A 21609-nucleotide genomic window follows, 5' to 3' on the forward strand; every position below is an offset into this window, starting at 1 on the left:
GAAAGGAGCATCCTGGTGCTGGGATTGCTTTTCCGCTTTGCAATCTTGGAGAAAATGGGATTTGGACCTAAATATCTGAGATGGGTTAAACTGTTATAGACTAATCCGAAAAGAAGTCCAGGTCAATGTCCAGGTCAATGACAGCTGTCAAAGGATTTCCCGATGGGGAGGGGTACAAGACCGGGGTGTCCTTTGTCGCCAATGCTGTTTGCACTGGCGATATAGGCACTGGCGGAGTTGATTCGAGTGAACGCCCAGGTACGAGGATGGGAATGGAATGATGACTGGGAGGAGAGGATATGATTGCATGCGGATTATATCCTGCTGCATTTGGCCAGGTCAGATGCCTTCCTATCGAGACTTAGTGAAATCTTCCATTGCTATGGTGAATTCTCAGGGCTACCCATTAATTAGGAGAAGGCCCTGATTTTCCCGCTGAGGAACTGACAGGCACCAGCGGACCTACCATTGCTTTTGAGAATTGAGATGAGAAACTTTAAGCACTTGACCATATTGATAACTAAGGAGGCAAAGGCACATTATGATCAGAACCTGGTTATGATAATGCATAGGTTAGAAGGGGATATTAAGCACTGGAGTGCATTGCCGCTTTCCATTCTCAGCAGAGCAGCTATGTACAAAATTATAACTTTCCCAAAATTGCCATATATTGTAAAACTGTCCGACGCACTGTTTGTGAAAGTCAATACATTGCTGATGACACTGTTGTGGGCAGGGGGTCAGCCAAGAATTGCAATTAGAACACTGCAGAGGTCCAAATACGGAGGTGGTATTGCACTACCAAATATTAAGATATTGCAAGGGGGGCCAAGTAGTCACAATTACTGAATGGGCATTCAGGGTTCTAGGTGACCTGTTTTTCATATGGTTCAACAGGAACTGGGCGACAAAAGCTACGTACACGCGTTATATGGAGGGAAGTTGGGAATGGACATCATACCGGCTGTGGTGATAGTGGTCCACACTTAGCATAGACTTAACAAGGAAATGAAATAAGATAAACCATTCAGGCCAAAACACACCTATGAGTGGTATTTAGAATGCCACAGGTGATGACACTTGAGGTTCCGTAAATCGGGTGATATTGGACTGTCTCAACTCAAAGATGTTTGGGGTGCCAATGGAGTGGTACCGTTTTAGCCCCCGCAGAGCAAATAGGATATGGCAATGACTCAAATGTTTTGATTACTTGATGGGTACATAGGAGCAAAACGTATATTACAAACATATAGAACATTGATGAGGAACACACAGACTGGACTGGGGAAATTACAGTATCTTTTGATCACTGACATTGGGAATACAGCTGAGGATGTTCAGCAATGTTGCAATTAAACCCAGCTTTAGGTTGATCCACTTAAAAATATTGCATCAAATCTATTATAGTAGAACCTTACTATAGAAAATTGGAAAGGCAGGGTCATGACCAATGTCTCAAACTGTGGAGCGCCAGGGATGTTCATGCCCACTTTATGGGAATATGCAAACATGCTAATGTTCTGGGACACTGTTCTCAAAAAATTAGAGGGACCAACAAACGGACGTATTGAGGCAGACCTCAAGATGATCGTGCTGAGTATATGGAATAACTCAGACTTGACACAATACAAACAAAACCTTGTTAATATTGGATTTATGGTAGCAAAAAGAGATCTTGTGTAGTAATGAGGATGTGCTGATGTACTGAGAGTTAAAGGCAGGAATGCTGGGATAGGTGCCTGTATAATGATGGAGAAGGAAATACATAATGGACCAGCAGCACGAGAAAATGTGAGAAAATATGGGGAGGATGAGAGGAAGAAGTAGTTGGGTAAGAATCTATATGATATGATGTGAAGTGAATACACATTAGATCCACAGGAATGCATGTTCACAGGGTCTAGATAGAGTGAGAGTAGTTTAATAAACTGAAGGCATCAGTCCTTGTTATGAAGAGTCATCATGATTAATGTTCAAAATGTTCAAGATACAACAAGGTTTGATGTATAATGGCAGGTAAGGGAGGGAATAAGAGATACGGAAGGTGATTGTGCAATGCCAATGTTGTGCTATAATGTTGTTCAGGAAAAGACATAAAATGGGAAAAAAAGCAAAATGTGATGGATATTTTGTCGGTCAAATTATAATTGTTACAGGCTATAATGCACTTGTAATTTTGCGGAAGAGACATCTGGCACATTCTACTTTCCATGATAGTGTCACTAATGTTACAGTAACTAATGTTACAGTATCTGAAAGAAACAGGTTAGTATTAGATTCCTTACCTTAGAATATCCCCAGGCGTCAGTCTGGATCCGGAAACTTTTGCGTAGCAGTACCCCTGCGCGTCGGTAGGCGTCGTCTGCAGGCGTCCCCTGCGGCTCCGCGTCGTCGGCGTCGTGCGCCGTGATGACGTCGCTGGAGTATATAGACGCCGCCTCCGCGCGCTGACGTCAGTTCTTCTTTTTTCCGCGCCAGTTAGCGCAGATCCGAAGAGCAGTACTCCGGTCTTTTGACCTAGTTTTGTTAATTTTCACTCTTCTTCAAGGTGCCGGTAGGATGCCCGGGTTTAAGAGTTGCGACGGGTGCGACCGAATGATGTCGGTCACCGACCACCATCGACTCTGTCTCCGGTGTCTGGGCGCGGACCACGACGTCGAGTCTTGCGTCGACTGCCGGGCCTTGACTGGTAAAGCTAGACGGGAGCGGTCCCGCAAGCTGCTCGAACTCCGAGTGTCGGCCCCGCGTCGAGAGCGGTCCCGGTCCGGTCGGAGGTCGAGGGAGCGGTCGAGGGAGCGATCGCGGAGCCGCCATGAGCGCTCCGGGACTCGCCACCATTCCTCCGGTTCATCAGGTAAGCGTCACAAGAGGTCGGGGCGTCATCATCGTACCCCCGACTCCCCCCGACGCCCGCGTGATGTGGCCGGGGGTTCGGGTGGCCCCACCCCCGCGGCCCCGCGTGGGTCGCCGACGCCGTCTGCCCCATACCCGTCGGTCCCTGGGGAAGGCGCGTCGCGCGAGGAGATTGAGGCGTTCCTCATGGCTATGAGGGCGATGTCTCCTACGGCGCCTGCGGGCCCGTCGGTCCCGTCTGGGAGCCCGAGCGGTGCACCTGCCCCGACGCCGCCGAGTGCTCCGGCCCCGGCGCCGCCGGCGGCTCCGGCCTCGGCGCCGCTGGGCCCTTCAGGGTCGTCGCCGGCTGGTCCTCCGGCCTCCCCGGCGCCGATTCCGTTGGGGCAACCCGTGGTGCCGCCTCCGCGCGGCACCGTGACTCCGCCGTCGGTCCCGGCCGGCGTCGGGTCCCCGGCGCCACCCCCGATCCCTCTCTGACTCCGGACGCGGAGTCGGACCGGCGTCGTCCGACGCCGAGTCCGGCGCCGTTGGGGCCCATTGGCTCCGAGGAGCCGGTTTACGTCGTCGACTCGTCCTATGGTGATGAGGACGAATATGGAGAGGGTTGGGAGGGGTCTGAGGACCCTTTGTCACGAGCCTGCCAGTATGACGTGGACTGGGTAGGTGACTTAGGTGAGGCCAGTGGTCTGGATGAGTCGCCCAACCCTGGGTTTGTCTCGCCTTCCCCTGTGGCGTCGGAGGCGGGGGCTGCCTATTCGGTGGTCCTGATGAGGGCTGCCAAGGCTTTGCGCCTTGAGCTCCCCGTCGCTAAGGTGAAACCTAACATCCTCACCGAAGTATTTAAGCCGCAGTCGTGCCCACAGGAGCCTCTGCTGCCATTTAATGAGGCCCTGACGGATGTCCTTTTGGGCACCTGGTCCAGGCCCGCTTCTGGTGCACCGGTTGACCGGAACGTTGCCAGGCTTCACCGTCCGTGTTCGGACGACCCTGCCTTCCTTTCCACCCATCCCTCCCCGGAGAGTCTGGTGATCCAGGCCTCCACTTCCCAGTCCGCATTCCCGTCGGCTCCGCCCGATCGGGAATCGAAGCGATATGACCAATTTGGCAAGAAGGTCTTTTCGTCTTTGAGTGCTGGACTGCGGTCTTGTAATACCGCATGCCTCTTGGGCCGCTACACCCACTCTCTGTGGGACACGGTCGCGGAGTGTCTGCCGCAGTGCCCGCAGGAGGTGCGGGACAAGCTCAACCAGGCCTTGGTTGAAGGCCGGGACGCGGCGAGGTATTCAATTAGGTGTGGTCTTGACACGACCGACTCGCTGGGACGGGCTATGTCCACGACGGTGGCGATTCGTCGCCATGCTTGGCTGAGATCCGCCAACTTCTCGCCGGATGTCCAGACTGCCCTCATGGACATGCCTTTCGATGGCAGTCGCCTGTTCGGTGACAAGGCGGACAACGCGCTTGAGCGCTTCAAGGACTCCAGGGTTACGGCCAAGTCCTTGGGTCTTTCGACCCAGCGCCAGCAGCAGGGTTCGTTTCGCCCCTTTCGTGGCCAAGGAAGGGGCGGTCCCACGCGTGCTGCCAGCCACGCGCCGCAGAACGCTCCCCAGCGCGGTGGCGGCCGTGGATTCCGCCGTGGTGGCGATAGAGGGCAGCGGCGAGGTCAGTCCACACCTCCCCCCGCTGCAGCCTCCAAATCTTCCTAGTCCGAGCTTTCGGGCCCATGTGACACCAGTGGGTGGCAGGGTTCGCCATCACCACTCCCACTGGCGCACGATTACATCGGACAGGTGGGTGCTGCAGCTCGTCCGAAGGGGCTACTCCCTACCCTTCGAGTCCACTCCTCCAGCCATGCCACCGCAGAACCACCGTGTGTCGGGGGACCACTTGACACTTCTGCAGGAGGAAGTTACGGCCCTCTTGGCCAAGGGGGCCATCGAGCGCGTTCCTGGGCCAGAAGTAGGGTGTGGTTGCTACTCCCACTACTTTCTGGTGCCCAAGAAGGACAAAGGGGGCCTTCGTCCTATCTTGGACCTACGGAACGTCAACGGCTTCCTCCGGAAGGAGAAGTTCAAGATGTTGACTTTGGCTCAGGTCTTGGCTGCTCTAGACCCACAAGACTGGATGGTAGCGTTGGACTTGCAGGATGCGTATTTTCACATCCCCGTCCTGCCGGCCCACCGGCGTTACCTGCGGTTCACGGTAGGCCACGAGCACTTTCAGTTTATCGTGCTCCCATTCGGCCTTACCAGCGCCCCACGGGTGTTCACGAAAGTGATGGCGGTGGTCGCAGCTCATCTGCGCCGTTTAGGGGTTTCGGTCTTCCCCTACCTCGACGACTGGTTGTTGAAGGCGGGCTCGCCCCAAACAGTCGTCCACCACCTTCAGATGACGGCAGACCTCCTGCACGAGCTGGGGTTTTCCATCAATGTGCCGAAATCACACCTGTGTCCCTCTCAAAAGCTCCTTTTCATCGGAGCGGTTCTCGACTCGGCGCAGTTTCGGGTTTATCCTCCGGAACGGCGGGTCCGGGATATTCAGGCTCTGATTCCCATCTTTCAGCCGTTGTCCCGGATTTCGGTCAGGTTGACGCTGCGGCTTCTGGGGCTGATGGCCTCCTGCATCCTTCTGGTGCATCACGCCAGGTGGCGGATGCGGGCTCTGCAGTGGGACCTGAAGTTTCAGTGGGCCCAGCATCAGGGCAACCTCTCCGACCATGTCCTGATCTCGGAGGGCACTGCGAGACAGTTGCAGTGGTGGCTTACGGACCGCGATTGGGTCAGAGGCAGATCCCTCTCCCTTCCCCAACCGGAGCACGTGGTTGTGACGGACGCGTCCCTCCAAGGCTGGGGTGGCCACTTGGGAGAGGCGGAGATCAGAGGCATCATCTGGTCTCCGGCGGAGTCCCGGCTCCATATCAACATGTTGGAGCTGCGGGCGATTCGCCAAGCACTGAAGCCATTCCTCCCCTTTGTCAACGGGAGTGTAGTGCAGGTGTTCACGGACAACACCACCGCCATGTGGTACTGCAACAAACAGGGCGGTGTGGGGTCGTGGACCCTTTGCCAGGAGGCTCTGCGCCTCTGGCAATGGCTGGAACGTCAGGGCGTGACTCTGACGGTTCAACACCTGGCAGGTTCTCTGAACGCCAGGGCGGACGAACTCAGCCGTCGGTGCTCGGTGGATCACGAATGGCGTCTGAACTCGGACGTGGCGAACGGCCTCTTTCAGCAATGGGGAGAGCCTTGGTTAGATCTATTCGCCACAGAAGAGAACGCGCAATGTCATCAGTTCTGCGCGTTGGAGTTTCCAAGACGGCACTCGCTCGGCGACGCCTTTCGGCGCGAGGGGAGCTGCGGTCTGTTGTACGCCTTTCCGCCTATACCACTTCTGCCCAGAGTGCTGAAGAAGATCAGGCGCGACCGGGCCCAAGTTATCCTTGTGGCTCCGGACTGGGCTCGAAGATACTGGTATCCCGAGCTACTCAGCATGTCAGTCGGTCCCTCGATCCGCCTGCCCCTTCAGGAGGACCTTCTGTCGCAGCAGCAGGGGACGGTCCTCCACCCGAACCTGTCCAGCCTCCACCTCCATGCGTGGAGATTGAGCGGCGACAGTTGAGGCCATTCGACTTGCCTCCTGAAGTCTGTGATGTGATTCTGGCAGCCAGGCGTCCCTCCACAAAGTCGGTATACGCCTGCCGGTGGAAAAGATTTGTGGCATGGTGCACAGCAAAGGCTGTGGATCCCCTTTCTGCCCCTCTTTCCGAGGTTCTCCTCTTCCTTCTTTCTCTTGCCCAGCAGGGCTCTGCTCTGGGCACTATCAACGGCTACCTTTCTGCCCTTTCCGCCTTCTTAAGGCTACCTGATCAGCCATCCTTATTCAAGTCCCCTATTGTACTGAGATTCTTGAAAGGCATCACGCACATGTACCCTCCTGTTCCGTTCGTGATGCCTCAGTGGGACTTGAACCTCGTTCTGACATTCTTGATGTGCGCTCCCTTTGAGCCGCTTCATTCCTGTCCTCTCCGTCTTCTCACTTTAAAGACGGCCTTCCTGGTTGCCATCACCTCTGCCAGGAGAGTGAGTGAGCTCCAGGCTCTTTCTGTTCAACCTCCTTTCTTGTCCGTCCATCCTGACAAGGTGGTTCTTAGGACTAGGCCTTCTTTCCTGCCCAAAGTAGTTTCTGCTTTTCACATCGGGCAGTCCATCACCTTACCCTCCTTCTTCCCGCCTCCGCATCCTTCAAAGGATGAAGAGCGGCTCCATCGTCTGGACCCAAAACGTGCGCTTTCATTTTACATGGATCGCACACGCCAGTTCCGGGTGGATGACCAACTGTTTGTTGGCTACGTGGGTGAGAAGAAGGGAAGGGCGGTACAGAAACGAACCATCTCTCGGTGGGTCGTCCTGTGCATCAAAGCATGCTACTCTTTGGCTCGGAAGGAGCCTCCTGTTGGGCTGAGGGCCCATTCCACTCGGGCCACGGCGGCTACTACTGCCCTGGGCCGGGGAGTCCCCTTGCAGGACATTTGCCAGGCGTCTACGTGGGCCTCGCTGCACACCTTTGCGAGGCACTACTGCCTGGACAGTCAAGTCCGGAGGGATGGCTTCTTTGGCCGTTCGGTCCTCCAGGACTTTCTGGTGTAGGTTTGTATTGGTTCGCAGACCCACCACCGGGGTTGGTATTGCTGGGGTATCTATTCTAAGGTAAGGAATCTAATACTAACCTGTTTCTTTCAGATGAACAAGTTACTTACCTTCGGTAACGATATATCTGTAAGAAACAGTAGTTAGTATTAGATTCCTTACCGCCCCACCCGTCCTCCCCGTTCTGCGAACTGATACCTAGGGTTAAGGTCATCCCTTTCAGGGCCCTAGTTTCAAATGGCACCAGTGTTAGTTCTCACATGGCTCTGCGTGTTCTGGCGCGGAAAAGCTGTGTGCAAAGAACTGACGTCAGCGCGCGGAGGCGGCGTCTATATACTCCAGCGACGTCATCACGGCGCACGACGCCGACGACGCGGAGCCGCAGGGGACGCCTGCAGACGACGCCTACCGACGCGCAGGGGTACTGCTACGCAAAAGTTTCCGGATCCAGACTGACGCCTGGGGATATTCTAAGGTAAGGAATCTAATACTAACTACTGTTTCTTACAGATATATCGTTACCGAAGGTAAGTAACTTGTTCAACAAGTCCATCATTGAGCCAGTATACTAGAATGAGTCGGCAAAATGAGGAAAATTTTGATGAGCTCAATTTCAAGTGGTTTGCCATCATCCAGCCTTGCAATTTTTTTTTAGTCAAGGAGCAATCGTTGGTAGAGAAGATCTTAAGGTAGAGATGTGTATCATCAGCATAGTAATGACAAAAGGTTACTGAGTTACCCTATAAGGCTCTGAGTGATTCTATAGAGAGTTGAAAGAGAGATAGTGAACAAGCCAGAATAGAACATTGAGAAAGACCCTGGGTTAAAGGGACAGAACTTGAGAAGCAGTTACTATTTTTGACCTGCTGATTATTAAGAAACAAACCAGTTAAGGACTGGATAATCTGTGCCTGAGAGCAAGGTTTCTAAAAGTGTTAAGACCAAGGAAGATGTTCCTCAATTGTAGAGTTCTGTGGGAAACGATGGGGAAGAAGAATTCAATCTTTTTCTTTCAGTTTTGAGAGGAGCTCCTACTTTGAGGACATCAGTCATTTGTTGTAGTTTGTAGGGTAGACACTGCCATTTTGGTTGGGATAAGGAGAGAGAACAGAGTAGAAACTACTAATGTCAGGGGAATTGATATTAATGTGTTTGCTGTCACAAAACAAGGTTAACTTCTGTTTGTTTTGATGAGAAATGTTCTACCGTGCGTAAAAAAACAGAGAAAAGGGAACACTGAAATGGTCTGAACAATCTGTGGAAATTGGATTCTTAATACTCAGAAGTTAATTCTTACTTTGATTACATCCAAGATAACACATTTATGATAAGTAGGGTTGTGGCAGAGTTCAAATAGATCATTGCAGGAAATTAATGAGGTGAGTGTATTAGCAGCAGTGTTTCTGTGTTACCAGAGTGAAGGTTAAAGTATCATAAGAAAATAGTGGATTCTGATATAACATGTTTGTTAGTAACGTGCTCCATACTTTTATTTGTTTGTTAAGTTGTTTGCATTGTCTCTTGGTGGATGATAAAGTACATTTAGTCTCAGGGATGTGCTTGAAAATTATATATCCAAAAAGCAGACTCTGGAAGGACGAGAAAGAGGAAGAAGTTAATTGCCTGCTGTGAACTGAATCGTCCACCTCATCTTTCATCAGCCTTAGCACAGCATAAAATGAATTTGTCAGGAGGAAGAAGGTGATCCACTACACTTTCTGGCACGCCATTGAACCAATTTTCAGTAAGAACAAGAAGGTCAAGATTTTGGTGCACTATAGTGTCAATAATTGCAAGTCGCTGATCTACTACTTTCTAGGAGACATCGCAAAGAGCAATTTGCCATTTAGGTTTGGGCTGTGGTGATTGATTGGTTGTAGCTGAATCTGAATGAATTTGTTGTGGCTTGCAGTTCTCAAAACTCAGCTATTGTGTGCAGGCTTTTTTTCCAAGAATGAGCTAAATTCATAGTTTAAAATAAAGGGCTACTCTGGTTGGGTTCAAGGGATAAAAGATTTTGCTCTCATTCATCATCAAGGGAAACACAAATGTCCTCATTGGGTTCTGGTTTATGGGAACAGAGTTCCTCTGTACAATATGAATGTTTTGGTGGAGAATGACAGGGAAAAGTGGCATTCTGAATGCAGAGAGGACTTAGGGTGTGGCATTGAAAAGTACAATTTAGTCATCATGTTGTGTATGTTATCAGTTTTATGAAAGGAGATCCAGCATATGTGGGTTAGATATGATGAGGTACTGAAGGGGACAAGCTTGATTTGTTGGAGGTGGCATAGATGTGTAGAGGTATAATCAGGTGCCTTAAAAGACCTGAAGTCTTTGGTTTCTGAGGTTTGCCCTCTAGGAATCCCCAAGTGTGTGACATATCACAATTGACTGAAGGCTTAGAAAAGAAGACTTCCTTATTCTGGTTGCTGCGGTCAACATCTAAAGTTGCCATTGGGGCCCAGTGTGTAGCAGTAATCAAATAAGAGGGGCATGAATTGAAAGAAAGGGGAGGGAAGGTTTTTGAATGCAGGAGAAGAGGGGGAAGTTAGAGAGTGAAATGTGGATGCCAAGAGGTTGAGTACTTTTCAATGCAAAAGATAAGCCTTAGATGGCATTAGATTATAGAGAGTAACAATTAAGAAAAAATCAACTTGGGTAGCCGAGAGAGCAGTGTAGCGGTTCTGTTTCTTGTCGAGAGAGGAAGGACATTGTCAGAAAAGGGAGAAATGGGGAGGGAGGAGAATGCAGATTGGCAGAAAAGGGAGGAATGGGGAGGGAGGAGAATCCTGAAAGGAGATGTTCGTGGATGCAGGTGAAAGAGGTTGAGAAAAGTATTATTGGAGGATTGATAGGGGAGGTTGGAGGTGAGGAGAGAGAGAGGAGAGAGAATATTAGGACATTGTGGTGTGGGTGTCGAATACAGGGGCGAAAAAACAGTAAGGGATGCAGGAGTTGTAGGGAAGATTGAGTAGGACATCGGGAGATTCAAAATTAAAATATTTAACCCACTCCACTTAAAGAGCATACACCTCCAGTAGAACCTTGTGTATGTCCACATTCACTGGTATATGTGGGGAACCACACAGGGTATATCATTTCTGTCCTAAGGTTGGTTTATCCTCAAGGTTATTGTCTTCGTCCCATTTGTCTTGGTCCTCGAGGGTGATGTGCTTACCCCCTTCAGTGATCCACTGCCAGGAGACTCAGCTCCTTGAACACAATTTGAGATTCTCTTCGTTATTCCCCAGATTGCCCTCCAATCACAAAAACAGTTTGCTAATCTTTTAAAGGTTGATCATGTTTTCTGATGTTGTCCCAATTTGTTGTGTTCATCTTTTCATTGCTTCTCAAAAAGATTCCTTCTTTTATATTTTAAATGCATGATGGTCCTGAGGCAGGATTCACCCTAATGGCGAGCCTACAACAAAGGGGTTGATTATCAAATATTCCTAGGAAGAAGCATTGGGGATGTAGGTTTCATGAGGGGAGCAGAGAAAGTGGTTGGTTGTCCGGTTATTGCATTGCACGAAACCTACGCTGTAAAATTCAACATAATCTTCCAGAATTAAAGAATCTAAGTTTGGACTGCGTATCTTTAATAAGGAAAGCAGACTTTATGAATTTTAGAATGCTTGCCTGCCCAAATACCAGAAAAAAAAGGATCACTGTAGACTGTCTAGTAAGTCAAGATGTTATTGGTTGCTCATATTGTACAGAAACAGCTCATTTAATTAGCTTATCAAGCTTTACAAAAGCATTCCGTATTATAAATTAAGATTTAAGCTTCTTGTATGAATAAATAATCATATTTTCATTTTAAATCGCAGGATTGATACCCAAAGATTACAGATCTCTGAAGACTCAGTATTTGCAGGTTAGTTCATGTGACATTTTTAGCACCAGGGCATACAAATATGGAAGGAAGTTGACAGTAGGTAAGTAGCTCCAGACTTTATCCAATCTGCTTATTTAATATATGCCTTTAACATAGTTGGTTCCTTGCTTACGCAATACAAATATTTCTAACTGATAGAGACTTCTAGTCGCAGATTCCTTTCCTTAGAATATTTCCCAGATTTCAGACTGGATCTTTAAAATCTAGAGCAGTATCTCTGCGCACATCTGCCCTGACCCCCTTGAGGAGCCCATGGCAGAGTGTGAAGAAATGGGGTGTATTATATGGTGTGATCGTGTAACTTCACTGTGTAGTACACTACCACACCTTCTTGGGACGAGTTACATTTAGCGTGTCGTACCTTAACTCAAACCTGGGTAGCTTTGGTTTAGAACAGTCAGGCTTTAACAAAGGAATAGGTTTGAAGCATTTAAACAGCACCAAAACAATAAAAGAAGCAGAAAATACAACTCTAAAGAAATAGATTTTTTTAATGAATTTACGGGCACAAAAACAAAAAAGATCCACCTGAGTGTTCGCAGATTTAGATTTTTTTAAAATACATTTTATTAATGCTTTTGACATAGAACAAAAGCGAAAACGTTTTGAGACATGCATCATGACGTTATTTAACATGAGCACTCATGACACATATATTCTGCACAGTTGCTACCCATCTGTGCCCTCAGTCTCTTCCTCAGACCCTCTTTCCTCTCATATATACATTTTTAAAGAAACAATAAATCAAGACTTTTCGCTGAACCACAAACAAGCATTGGCAAATTTAGTGAATTTGACACAAAGAAAATGTCAGCAAAAAGTTACATCAAGGATGAATGTGTTTACTTAGAAGTACTTTAAGCGCCCAACTTCGACAGGGAACCAGGCAAGGGGACCAACAAGGCCCAATGTAACAATTGCCTTCGGAAGAAAAGCAATCTCCAGTGCCAGGGTTAGTGGCCTTTGTCATTAACGTCTATGGAGTGGTCCTGATGCAAGGGATACAGGATGCTGAAAATGCTTCACAGAGGCTGAAGATGCGGTGTGGTCGATGGTGGTCATCCTGAGGCTTACTCCTCAGTCCATGGTCCTGGTGGGGAGACATTGGCCACAGGGGTCGATGCTCCTTAAAGTCCTCTCTGGTCAGCAAAAGTCCATTTGCCACTGGACTACTGGTTGCTAGGCACAGTTAAGTCAGCAGATTCCTTCTTTTGGCCATAACTCTCTTCCTAGGGGACCGAGCTGCACTCCGACAACTCTCCCGGGTCCAGTGTATTTGGGGGTAACTTTTCAGCATCGGGTCTTGGTCTTCCAAGCTGCATAGGGTCTAGTAGTAATGATCCAGCGATTTCAGCTACCAACTCGCCAGGCAGGCTTCTTCTACTTTTATGGCCCTGTGCTGTGAACAGGAAGCCAGTCAACTGACTATTTTGGTCTCTCCTTCTGGCTGGGGCCCAGAGATGTCTCCTCCTCTATCAGGACATGATCTTTGCATTTACTAGCCCAAGAAGCAGCAGGTGCAGGCCACCTTTGGTGCGTTCTCTCTTTGCCAGATCTAGGGCCAGCAGGGCAGTCTTTCTTTGGTCTTCTTCTCTAGTCCAAGCGAGATTTCAGTTTTGGGGCCAGAGGTGGCTCTTTTATGCCCAGAAAGTGCCCTTAGAGATAGTCGCAATCACTAGTAAATGGGCTACCTGGATCCTTTCCACCTGATGACAACTTCCTGTGAAGTGTGGCATCTGGCTATCCCAGAATGCGCTACTCTGCCCACTCCTAAGATGTCGGAACCCCTCTCTTGGTGTGTGGGGCTTGGTAGCCCACCCCAGGGCTTCGGCTGCCTGTGCCTACATGCCCACGGGAAAACCAGTTTGGTATCTGGTTCACCCTCTCTCTCCCATAGGCCAGCCAGTCTGCCTAAACAGTAGACCAGCCCCTCTCCTATGTGTTCACCATTTCCCCTTCAAAGATGACTTTACCTTAGATCCGCACCTTTTGGACTAACACCCCATGTAGCTTCCTGCCTGGGGGGGGGGGTGGGTAAGGTGTACCACCTAGAAGTAACACCTCCTTTCAGTGCAGGCCCCTATGGTGAATTTTTGTGGAGTCATTCACTTATCTCCCCAGGAGGTCATAAGGTTGCCTGTAAGGACAGGCCCTATATGTATAACCAAAAACGGGCACCGGAAACCTTGGGAAACCAAAGTGGCAACTTACTAAAGTTGCACTTTGCCCACCTGTGACATTAAATTCGATTTAACCATTGGATCGGATTAAATGCACAGAATTTAGCAGGGCTGAAGTATCAGCCTGTAACCCTGTACATCCCAAGAGGGCTACTAGCTTTTCCTCAGTAAAAATGGCAGTTTACCTTTTTTTTCTGTTTGAACATGTAAGAGTACATGTTCCACTTTTTAAAATACATCACCCTGCCTCAGAACTCGATAGGCCTGCCTTAAGGGTGCCTTTCATTTATTAAAAAGAGAGGATTCGGCTTTGCCATTATTTTAAATTGCTAAGTAAAATTAACAGTTAAAACTATAGTGGCAGTCTGGGAGACATGTTTTACTTTGTCATACTCATGGTGGCAAAACTGGTGCTGCAGTCCATAAGTGACACTTTAACTTACAGAACCTAGGCACCCCTATACTAGGGACCTACAAGTATGTTAAGCTATGCTAATTGGGAATAAGCTAATTAAACATGTATATTTTTAAATGTTAGAGCACATCCATTGAGTCCCGCTTAGCAGGGCTAAGGACATTTCTGAGCCGGTGTCTAGTAGTCAAAATGGGGCAAAAAGTGAGGTGAACCTGCAAAAAACCTATTGCATCACACCAAGGATAACTAGTATGAGGAACTTTCTGATGCTAGTGATTTGGACACCGCACCAGATACTGGCCTGGTCTTCCCTCTTAGTGTGGTGACGGAGGAAGGGGCTTTATTGGCTCAGGCGGTGTGGAGGGAGGCTGGTGTAGAGGGCAGTTGAGGTCCTAGACCTTATGCTGGCCTCGTCTTGACAGAGGTGCTTCAACCTAGAGTAGCCCCAACAGAACCTCTTCTCTTCTTTATTCTAGCCCTCACTGATGTTCTGTTTAGGGCCTTCCCCAAGCCCTGCACGGCCACTCCTGTGCTCCTGGGGATCTAGCCTTCCTCACCCAGCACCTCACCCCGGAGAGCCTGGTCATCCAGACCTACATGTCTAAAGTCAGCCTTGGAGTGTTTCCTACCACGACAGGTTAGAGAAGCTAAGAGACTGGACACCTTTGGCAAGAAGATGTTCTGTTCTGCCAGCCTTGCACCGCATTCTGTGACCGCTGCATGCATCTTGCGACGGTATACCCACACGGTATGGTACTCAGTAGTGCTAGTGCTGCCCTTGGTCATGGAGGGAGCACAAGCCACCCTGCCCCAGGTTATTGCCGATGGCAGGGAAGGTGCAAAGTTCAAGATACGCTGCAGGCTGGACTTAACGGACTCGCTAGGTAGAGCGATTGCTTTGCCAGTAGCACTTCGTCACCATGCCTGGGTGAGATCAACTTGCTCGTTTTATGACAAGGCAGATTGAGCTCTTGAGTGCTTAAAGGGCAGTAGGGCTACCGTCTGGTCATTAGGACTCTCCATGGCTCCATGCCAGCCCCATTCTGCCTTCCACCTCTCCTGTGGCCAGCAGACTGCCCAGTCCCTTCATGGTCACGAATAAAGCTCCTACAAATCTCGCCGAACCTAAGGCCAGAGATCTGCACAGCTTGCAAGCCGCCCTAACCCCACTGACTTCCACAACTTGGCAACCTCCAAATTCCCTTAATATGCCCTGCAACATCATGGGCAACCAATTGACAGCAGGATCAAGCACCACCTGCCCCACTGGCTGTCCATAACTTCATACCAATGAGTGCTCTAAATTCTTCAGTGGCGTTGTGCCTTTACATTCACCAAACCCTGCTGCCCATGCCACTATCCCCAGACCGACTGACAGAAGACCACCTCTCCCTGCTGCATTAGGAAAAGCAGGCTCATTTAGTCAAAGGAACTATCAAGAGGTTACCAACAACAGAAGTAGGTCATGGTAGGTCAAGTAGGTCATAGCTATTCCTGCCACTTGCTGGTGCCAAAGAAGGACGGAGACCGCCGCCCTATACTAGACCTATGCCCTCTCAACGTCTTCCTGAAAAAGAACTTCAAAATGCTCATGTTGGCTCAGGTTCTGTATGCCCCGAACTCTGGAGACTGAATGGTAGCATGTACTTGCAGAACTCATATTTCTGTATACCCATCCTGCCAGCCCACTGCTCACGATGGGCCACAAACACTTTCAGTTTGCTGTGTTCTCCTGTGACTCTAACAGCATCCCTCGGGTGTTCATGAAAGTGATGGCAGAGGTTGAAGCCCATCTGCAGAGGTCAGGGGTTCCAGTCTTCTCCTACCCCAGCGACTGGCTGTTGGAAGCGGGTTCTTCACGGACAGTTGTCACCCACCTCCAGACCACGAAAGTCCATCTGCATTCACTGGAATTCACTGTCAACGTGCCAAACTCATATCTGACTCCCTCTCAGATGCTTCCTTTAATCAGAGCTATCCTGAACACAGTGCAATTCTAGGCCTATCCTCCATAGCGACGTGGCCTGGATATTCAGGCTGTGAGTCCGATGTTTCAGCCTCTATCCTGGATTTGGGTAAGACTGACTCTGAGGCTTTTGGGTTTTGTAGCTTCCCGCTGGTACAACATGTCTGCTGGCATATGACACAGATCTCTCTCCCACCTCCTCTCACCCCGCAACATAATCATGGTTCTTCCAATGTATATAAATCACTTTGGCAGTGTCAATAATCCCTTACCCCGAATATCATGGAAATGCACATTCTCGACCCCACAAACCCACCATCTGCATCTTGTGTCCCATGCATCACCCAATCAGGTGCAGCTCCCTCCAGTCTGCACACTTCCAGTGTATACCTCCCGAGTACCAGGTGTCCCATAGCTCTCTTTCTACAAGTTTACAGTGCTGCATCTCAATTTCCCTGTCTCGGAATAGCATCTCTGGGCTATCTCTCATTTTGCCCAATGTTTACTAGGAGTTTCTAGTATCTTGTGATGTCCGAGGGACTCCATATGCCAAATAAGGCCACCTGGTTCGTCAGACCAATGCTAGCCCTTACTGCTTCCTCAAGGGATTCTACAACCTGCTCCCAGAAGCGGTGTATCCTCGGACAGAGCCACCATGTATTGAAGAATGTACCCTCCATACCGCACTTGCATAAATCTGGGCATTCTATCTAGAGCAAAGGACCTGCTTGCCTCGTTTCTCTCCAGCAGAACACAAGCTGTAACGCTGGGACCATTTAAATCACCGGAACTTGCTCTACCCTGTGGAGTTCCCCAAGGCTCATCTCTAAGTCCGACACTTTTCAATATCTACATGTCAGACTTAGCAAGAGTTATTAAAACCTACCAGATGAGCCTTACCTCCTATGCTGATGATACTCAGCTGGTGCTTGCTATTAACAACGATGGAGAACAGGTAGCGGCACGCTTCCAAGAAGGTATGTCAGCAATCAAAGACTGGATGAATGCCAAATGCCTCAGGCTGAACTCCAAGAAGACGGAGGTGGTCATTTTTGGGAAGATCTCCCCACAATGGTCATCAGTTTGGTGGCCTCCATCCTTGGGAGCCTTACCAACGCCATCTGCAAGGGTCAGAAATCTGGGAATTGTCTTTGATGAGAAGCTTAATTTTGCGGCACACGCTAATCAAACAGTGGCAAATGCACATCATAAACTCAGACTTATAAGAAAGATTATCCCGTTTCTCTCAGAAAGTGCTGGAAAAACTGTGGTGAGCACACTTGTGCTTTCTTCATTCGATTACTGCAATGGCCTATTTGCCAATGCGCAAGCCCGGGTAATCTCTAAACTACAAATGATTCAGAACGCGGCAGCAAGATTACTCTCCAGGACCCCTAAATTTAAACCGATCAGTCAAACAATCAGAAGTTACCATTGGCTAACAATCAAAAACCGGATTAAATTTAAATCACTTTGCCTGACTTTCAAATCTATTCATAACCAAGGGCCGAAGTTTCTCCAAGAGCAGCTTTCCACTTATCGTCCGTCCAGACAACTAAGATCGACGACGCTGCATCAATTAGCAGTATCTCGTACTAGGACGGTCACCTGGGGAGATAGGCGCTTTATGGTGACAGCAGCCAGACTCTGGAACTCTCTTCCATTAACAATCAGATCGAGTCAATCCCTTCTCCAGTTCAGGAAATTGTTGAAGACGTGGTTGTTCAACCAGTAATGAGTCTGCTTCCTCCTTTTAGTGATATGCTACCACTTCTCAGAGATCCTAAGTGAAATCTTAGCGCCAAGACGCCCATGGGCAAACGTATGCGCTTTACAAATTGTAATAATAAGTAAATAAATAAATAAATAAGCACAGAGCGTCTTCTGTCCTCCCAATCTTGTGTAGCAATGTTCTGGTGTAGTATGTCTGATGGAGGAGTTTTAATTCGATCAGCCGGTAGCTGGCTACTTCTGTCGGGAAGCTTAGTGCCTCCTGCCAGTCCTCATCATCAATATCCCCTATATCCTGTTCCCATTGGCCCTGGAGGCGCATCAGTATCCCTTGTGTATTCTGCATTAATGTGCCATAAGTCAGGGAGACCCATTTTGTATGGACGCGCCCATCCAACAGACTCCCCTCAAACAGGGAGTCCTCCTGGGACTCCTCTTCTTGTCTATGCTCCTTCAGAGTGCATGTCTTAGCTGTCTATATTTCAACCATTGGGTGGTCGGCATTTGCTTTTCCTTTTGTAGGCAATCAAAGGGGACTACTCTGTTGACAGCCAATACTTCGGCAAGTGTGAAGATGCCTATTTTATTCCAGCCCTGTAAGCCTCTCAGTGCAGTCCCTTGTCGCAGTCTGATCGCTTCACAAAGTCACGGGCGAGGCGTGAGACTCTTGTCCCACTGCATCTCTGTTAGTAGATGTCTCCACAATGCCAGAACTGTGGTGGTTGTCGGGCTGGTTCAACCTGCCTCGATATAAGGCATGCACCACCTGTCTGTCCGAAATGACGGGTCCTCCCAGTGTGCATATGCCCAATCATTCACTACACTGACCTGCTTCACCTCATTTTATCTTTTGACATTTGGGAGCACTGTGCCCCCTTCACATTTGAAGTGTTGCAAGATCTGCATCGCTATTTGAGGTTGACTTACGGTCCAGATGAGCATCCTCACCAAGACATCCACAAAGGCAAAGAATGTCTTCGGGATTCTATATGGGTTATTTTGTAGGCTGTACAGCAGGCGAGGGAGTGGGTTCATTTTGAACATGGCCACCTTGCCCAATATGACAGCGGTAGCGTGCAACGATGTTTTACATCCCGCTCCAGTCGCTGAAGTAGGGGGATGAGATTTTCCTCATACTATGATGCAGCATCCAAATGCCCAGATCCTAATTTGCCCCGTGAGACCGCCGCATGGTAGGCGGGCGGTCCCAAATACGATTAGATGGCGGACGGACAAAAGTCTGTCCGCTATCCTAATGACCCCCTAAATCTGAACTAGAACAAAGTAAACTGGGCATTTACACCTGTGCTGTAAAATTGTTGTTCTTCCTGCGGCACGCTGCTACCCTCAGCTTGTGATGTCATCAGTTATTAATTCGTGAAATACATCCACCAAATTACCAGTTGCCAATTGCTGCGTGACTCTACTTGCCGGTTTCAACCCACTTTCGATGGTGTGACATGTCAAGAACTCCATTTGCTCAAGTAGTGGAATATTCGTTTCATTAGACACCAATGTGAGACTACCAGTCCCTCCTTCCATATCCAAATTACTGATTTCTACTATCTCCGGAATGTCACCAATGGAGAAATGGGCTGTGTCAGGGTCCGGGTTGCTCGTGTTAGTTATAATTCTGGTATCCTTTAAATCGAAGTTTTTGCACAAATTTAGATTTCTAACAAATGTATAGGCCTCTACCCTAAGATTTAATAAGTCCGGTTCTACAGAGGGGCAAGTGGAGGTTGGTCTATACCTTTATCAAGTATTATTGATTAGACTCAGTGTCGAAGATCGTCATCTTAGTCAGGCTTCTTTTTGTAACTTGTTTGCTTTAGGTGTTCACTCTTTGACACTTATCACTCTGGGTTGGATACTTTGCAAATCCATTCTACTTTTTAGAAATGTCAGCTAATCCCATGATGAAGAAAGGAAAGTTACTTAATTGTATTTGTCCTGTGTAACTAAGCTAATGAATTGTAAAGTGAGAATCAAATGTGCTAGACAGTTAAATGGGTTATAAATGATTCCTGGTATTTTCTCTTTTTTTATTTCACCTGTGAATCTTACTCAGAAATATTTTAGCCACAAGTTTGTGATAAGTAGTGTTTTTTTTTTTTAACGGATTATTTACGAACATTTGTTGTGATGGAATGGGAAAGCAGAATGGTGATTGTAGTTCCCTGCAAGAACTGAATAATCTGAGTCTGGTTTTCTGGTATTAAACACTGGTATGATAAATCCACACATTCCATATCAAGATCTCTCACACTGCACACTATTGTAGAGTGATGCCACCTCAGAAACATTTATTAAGGCTTCAGATATGGCATGGCTCTCCTTGATGAACATCTTGTGAACCTGTTTTCTCTGTATTTGCCCCTATCATTTCCAAGTTGCATTAAATATATGATTCTGATTTAGGTATGAAACTCTAAAATAAGCGTAACTATGTTCTGTTTATTCTCAAACACAAAAAATGGTAATTGCAATAGAAATGCGTGCAGCACAGGAGTGAGTGAATATTGATCTAACATCTGTTCCACAGAGTTATGGGCCAGATCATCTGCTGACATTCTTCAACTTGAAACAGACAGGCTTGCTAACCGAACAAGTTGCAGGAGAGACTATTTCTGCTGTTGAGAATAAAGTGAGCAAGTTGGTCACAGACAAAGCAGCAGGTGAGAGAAACGTGCATCAACTTTGATTTATTGGAGATTACATATATCAACAGGAGAGCTTCAGCTAAGCAAATAGTGTATGGGTAGAATGTTTTGCTTATGAATATTCATTACTTTAAATTCCTTAGCTTAATGTATCTCCAATTAGCAGACTAGATCACATTTTTACTTGGGCTTTGATGAATGTCCAACATTAAAAAGGAAAGAATTATAGGTTGGACAAGTAGTATAAACCTATGATAGCAAGACAGTTTTCTGTGACCTTTGAGGTTTTAGGGAACCGAAGGCTATCAGAGAGAGGTAAAACCTTTAATTCTTTTGCCTTCTTGGTATCTTGGTTTACTGGCCTTAGGGCGATTTTCCACTCCCCCACAAGAAGATTCAGTTTCAAACCTGAAGGACTTGGATTACAAATGGATTCAAGAATCATCAGAGTCTAAAGAGCAAGAACTCGCAGTATCTGGAAACTTTGATATTTAAAATCTCTCAAGCACTACATCGGATGTTCTCAAGTGGCAAAATAACTCTGCCTGTCCATATGTTTTCTTCCCTATTAATTGTAAAGCTCACTAATACCAAGTATAATGCAAAGGCGCTATTGAAAACTGGTAAAGGAGTCATTCACTGAAGAGAAAACAGTTCTCTTTTCCCATCACTAACAATCACAATCAATCAGTATTCTACAATCTTGCTTTATTTTGAGGATGTCCTCTTGGGTTTTCAAGATCTGTTGTGACATTATTCATTAGGTGGCCCCTTTAAATCAATAAATTCAATAATGAGAATTCCATCCCAATGTTTTGGACAAAATAGTTGCAAAACTGAGGTTTCATCCGTGGCCCTCTATTGTCACTCATACAAAATGTAAATGTTCTCTTCTTGTTCAATGAATTCTCAAAAAAGATCACTAGGGGCAATGCCAGTCTCAGGTGGACACTCTTCCTGCACTGTGTCTTTCTGCTTTTATCTGTTCTGCGGGTGATATAGAAAATAAATCAGTGTTACTTGTAAGTCATTCTAATCGCTCCGTACTGGTCAAAACTGATGTGATATTTGGAGATGTTGGAACTCAGTACCTGTTTTCTGTCTTCTATCCAAATGTACAGACCATAGATCTTCATACCTGGAAATTGCTGAAAAGATAAAAAAATTAAAGGCTAAGATGATTCCTATTGAGAGTGTAAATGTGGTGCTGGCTGCTAGATTTCCTTTCGTAAAGTGAAGGTATACAGGAAGATG

General features: G+C 47.8%; 1 protein-coding gene across 1 annotated transcript in view; it reads left to right on the forward strand.

Annotated features, from left to right (window-relative positions):
• The window catches only part of VPS33B (VPS33B late endosome and lysosome associated), an 806019-nt gene that overhangs the window by 483146 nt on the left and 301264 nt on the right, over nucleotides 1–21609 (forward strand). Inside the window, exons 18-19 of the mRNA XM_078683255.1 lie at nucleotides 11333–11379; nucleotides 20238–20370. Of these exons, the coding sequence (XP_078539381.1) occupies nucleotides 11333–11379; nucleotides 20238–20370 (180 nt within the window). The remainder of the gene's footprint in view (nucleotides 1–11332; nucleotides 11380–20237; nucleotides 20371–21609) is intronic.

Source organism: Lissotriton helveticus, chromosome 3_1 (assembly GCF_964261635.1).
Source record: "Lissotriton helveticus chromosome 3_1, aLisHel1.1, whole genome shotgun sequence".
NCBI classification, from domain to species: Eukaryota; Metazoa; Chordata; class Amphibia; order Caudata; family Salamandridae; genus Lissotriton; species Lissotriton helveticus.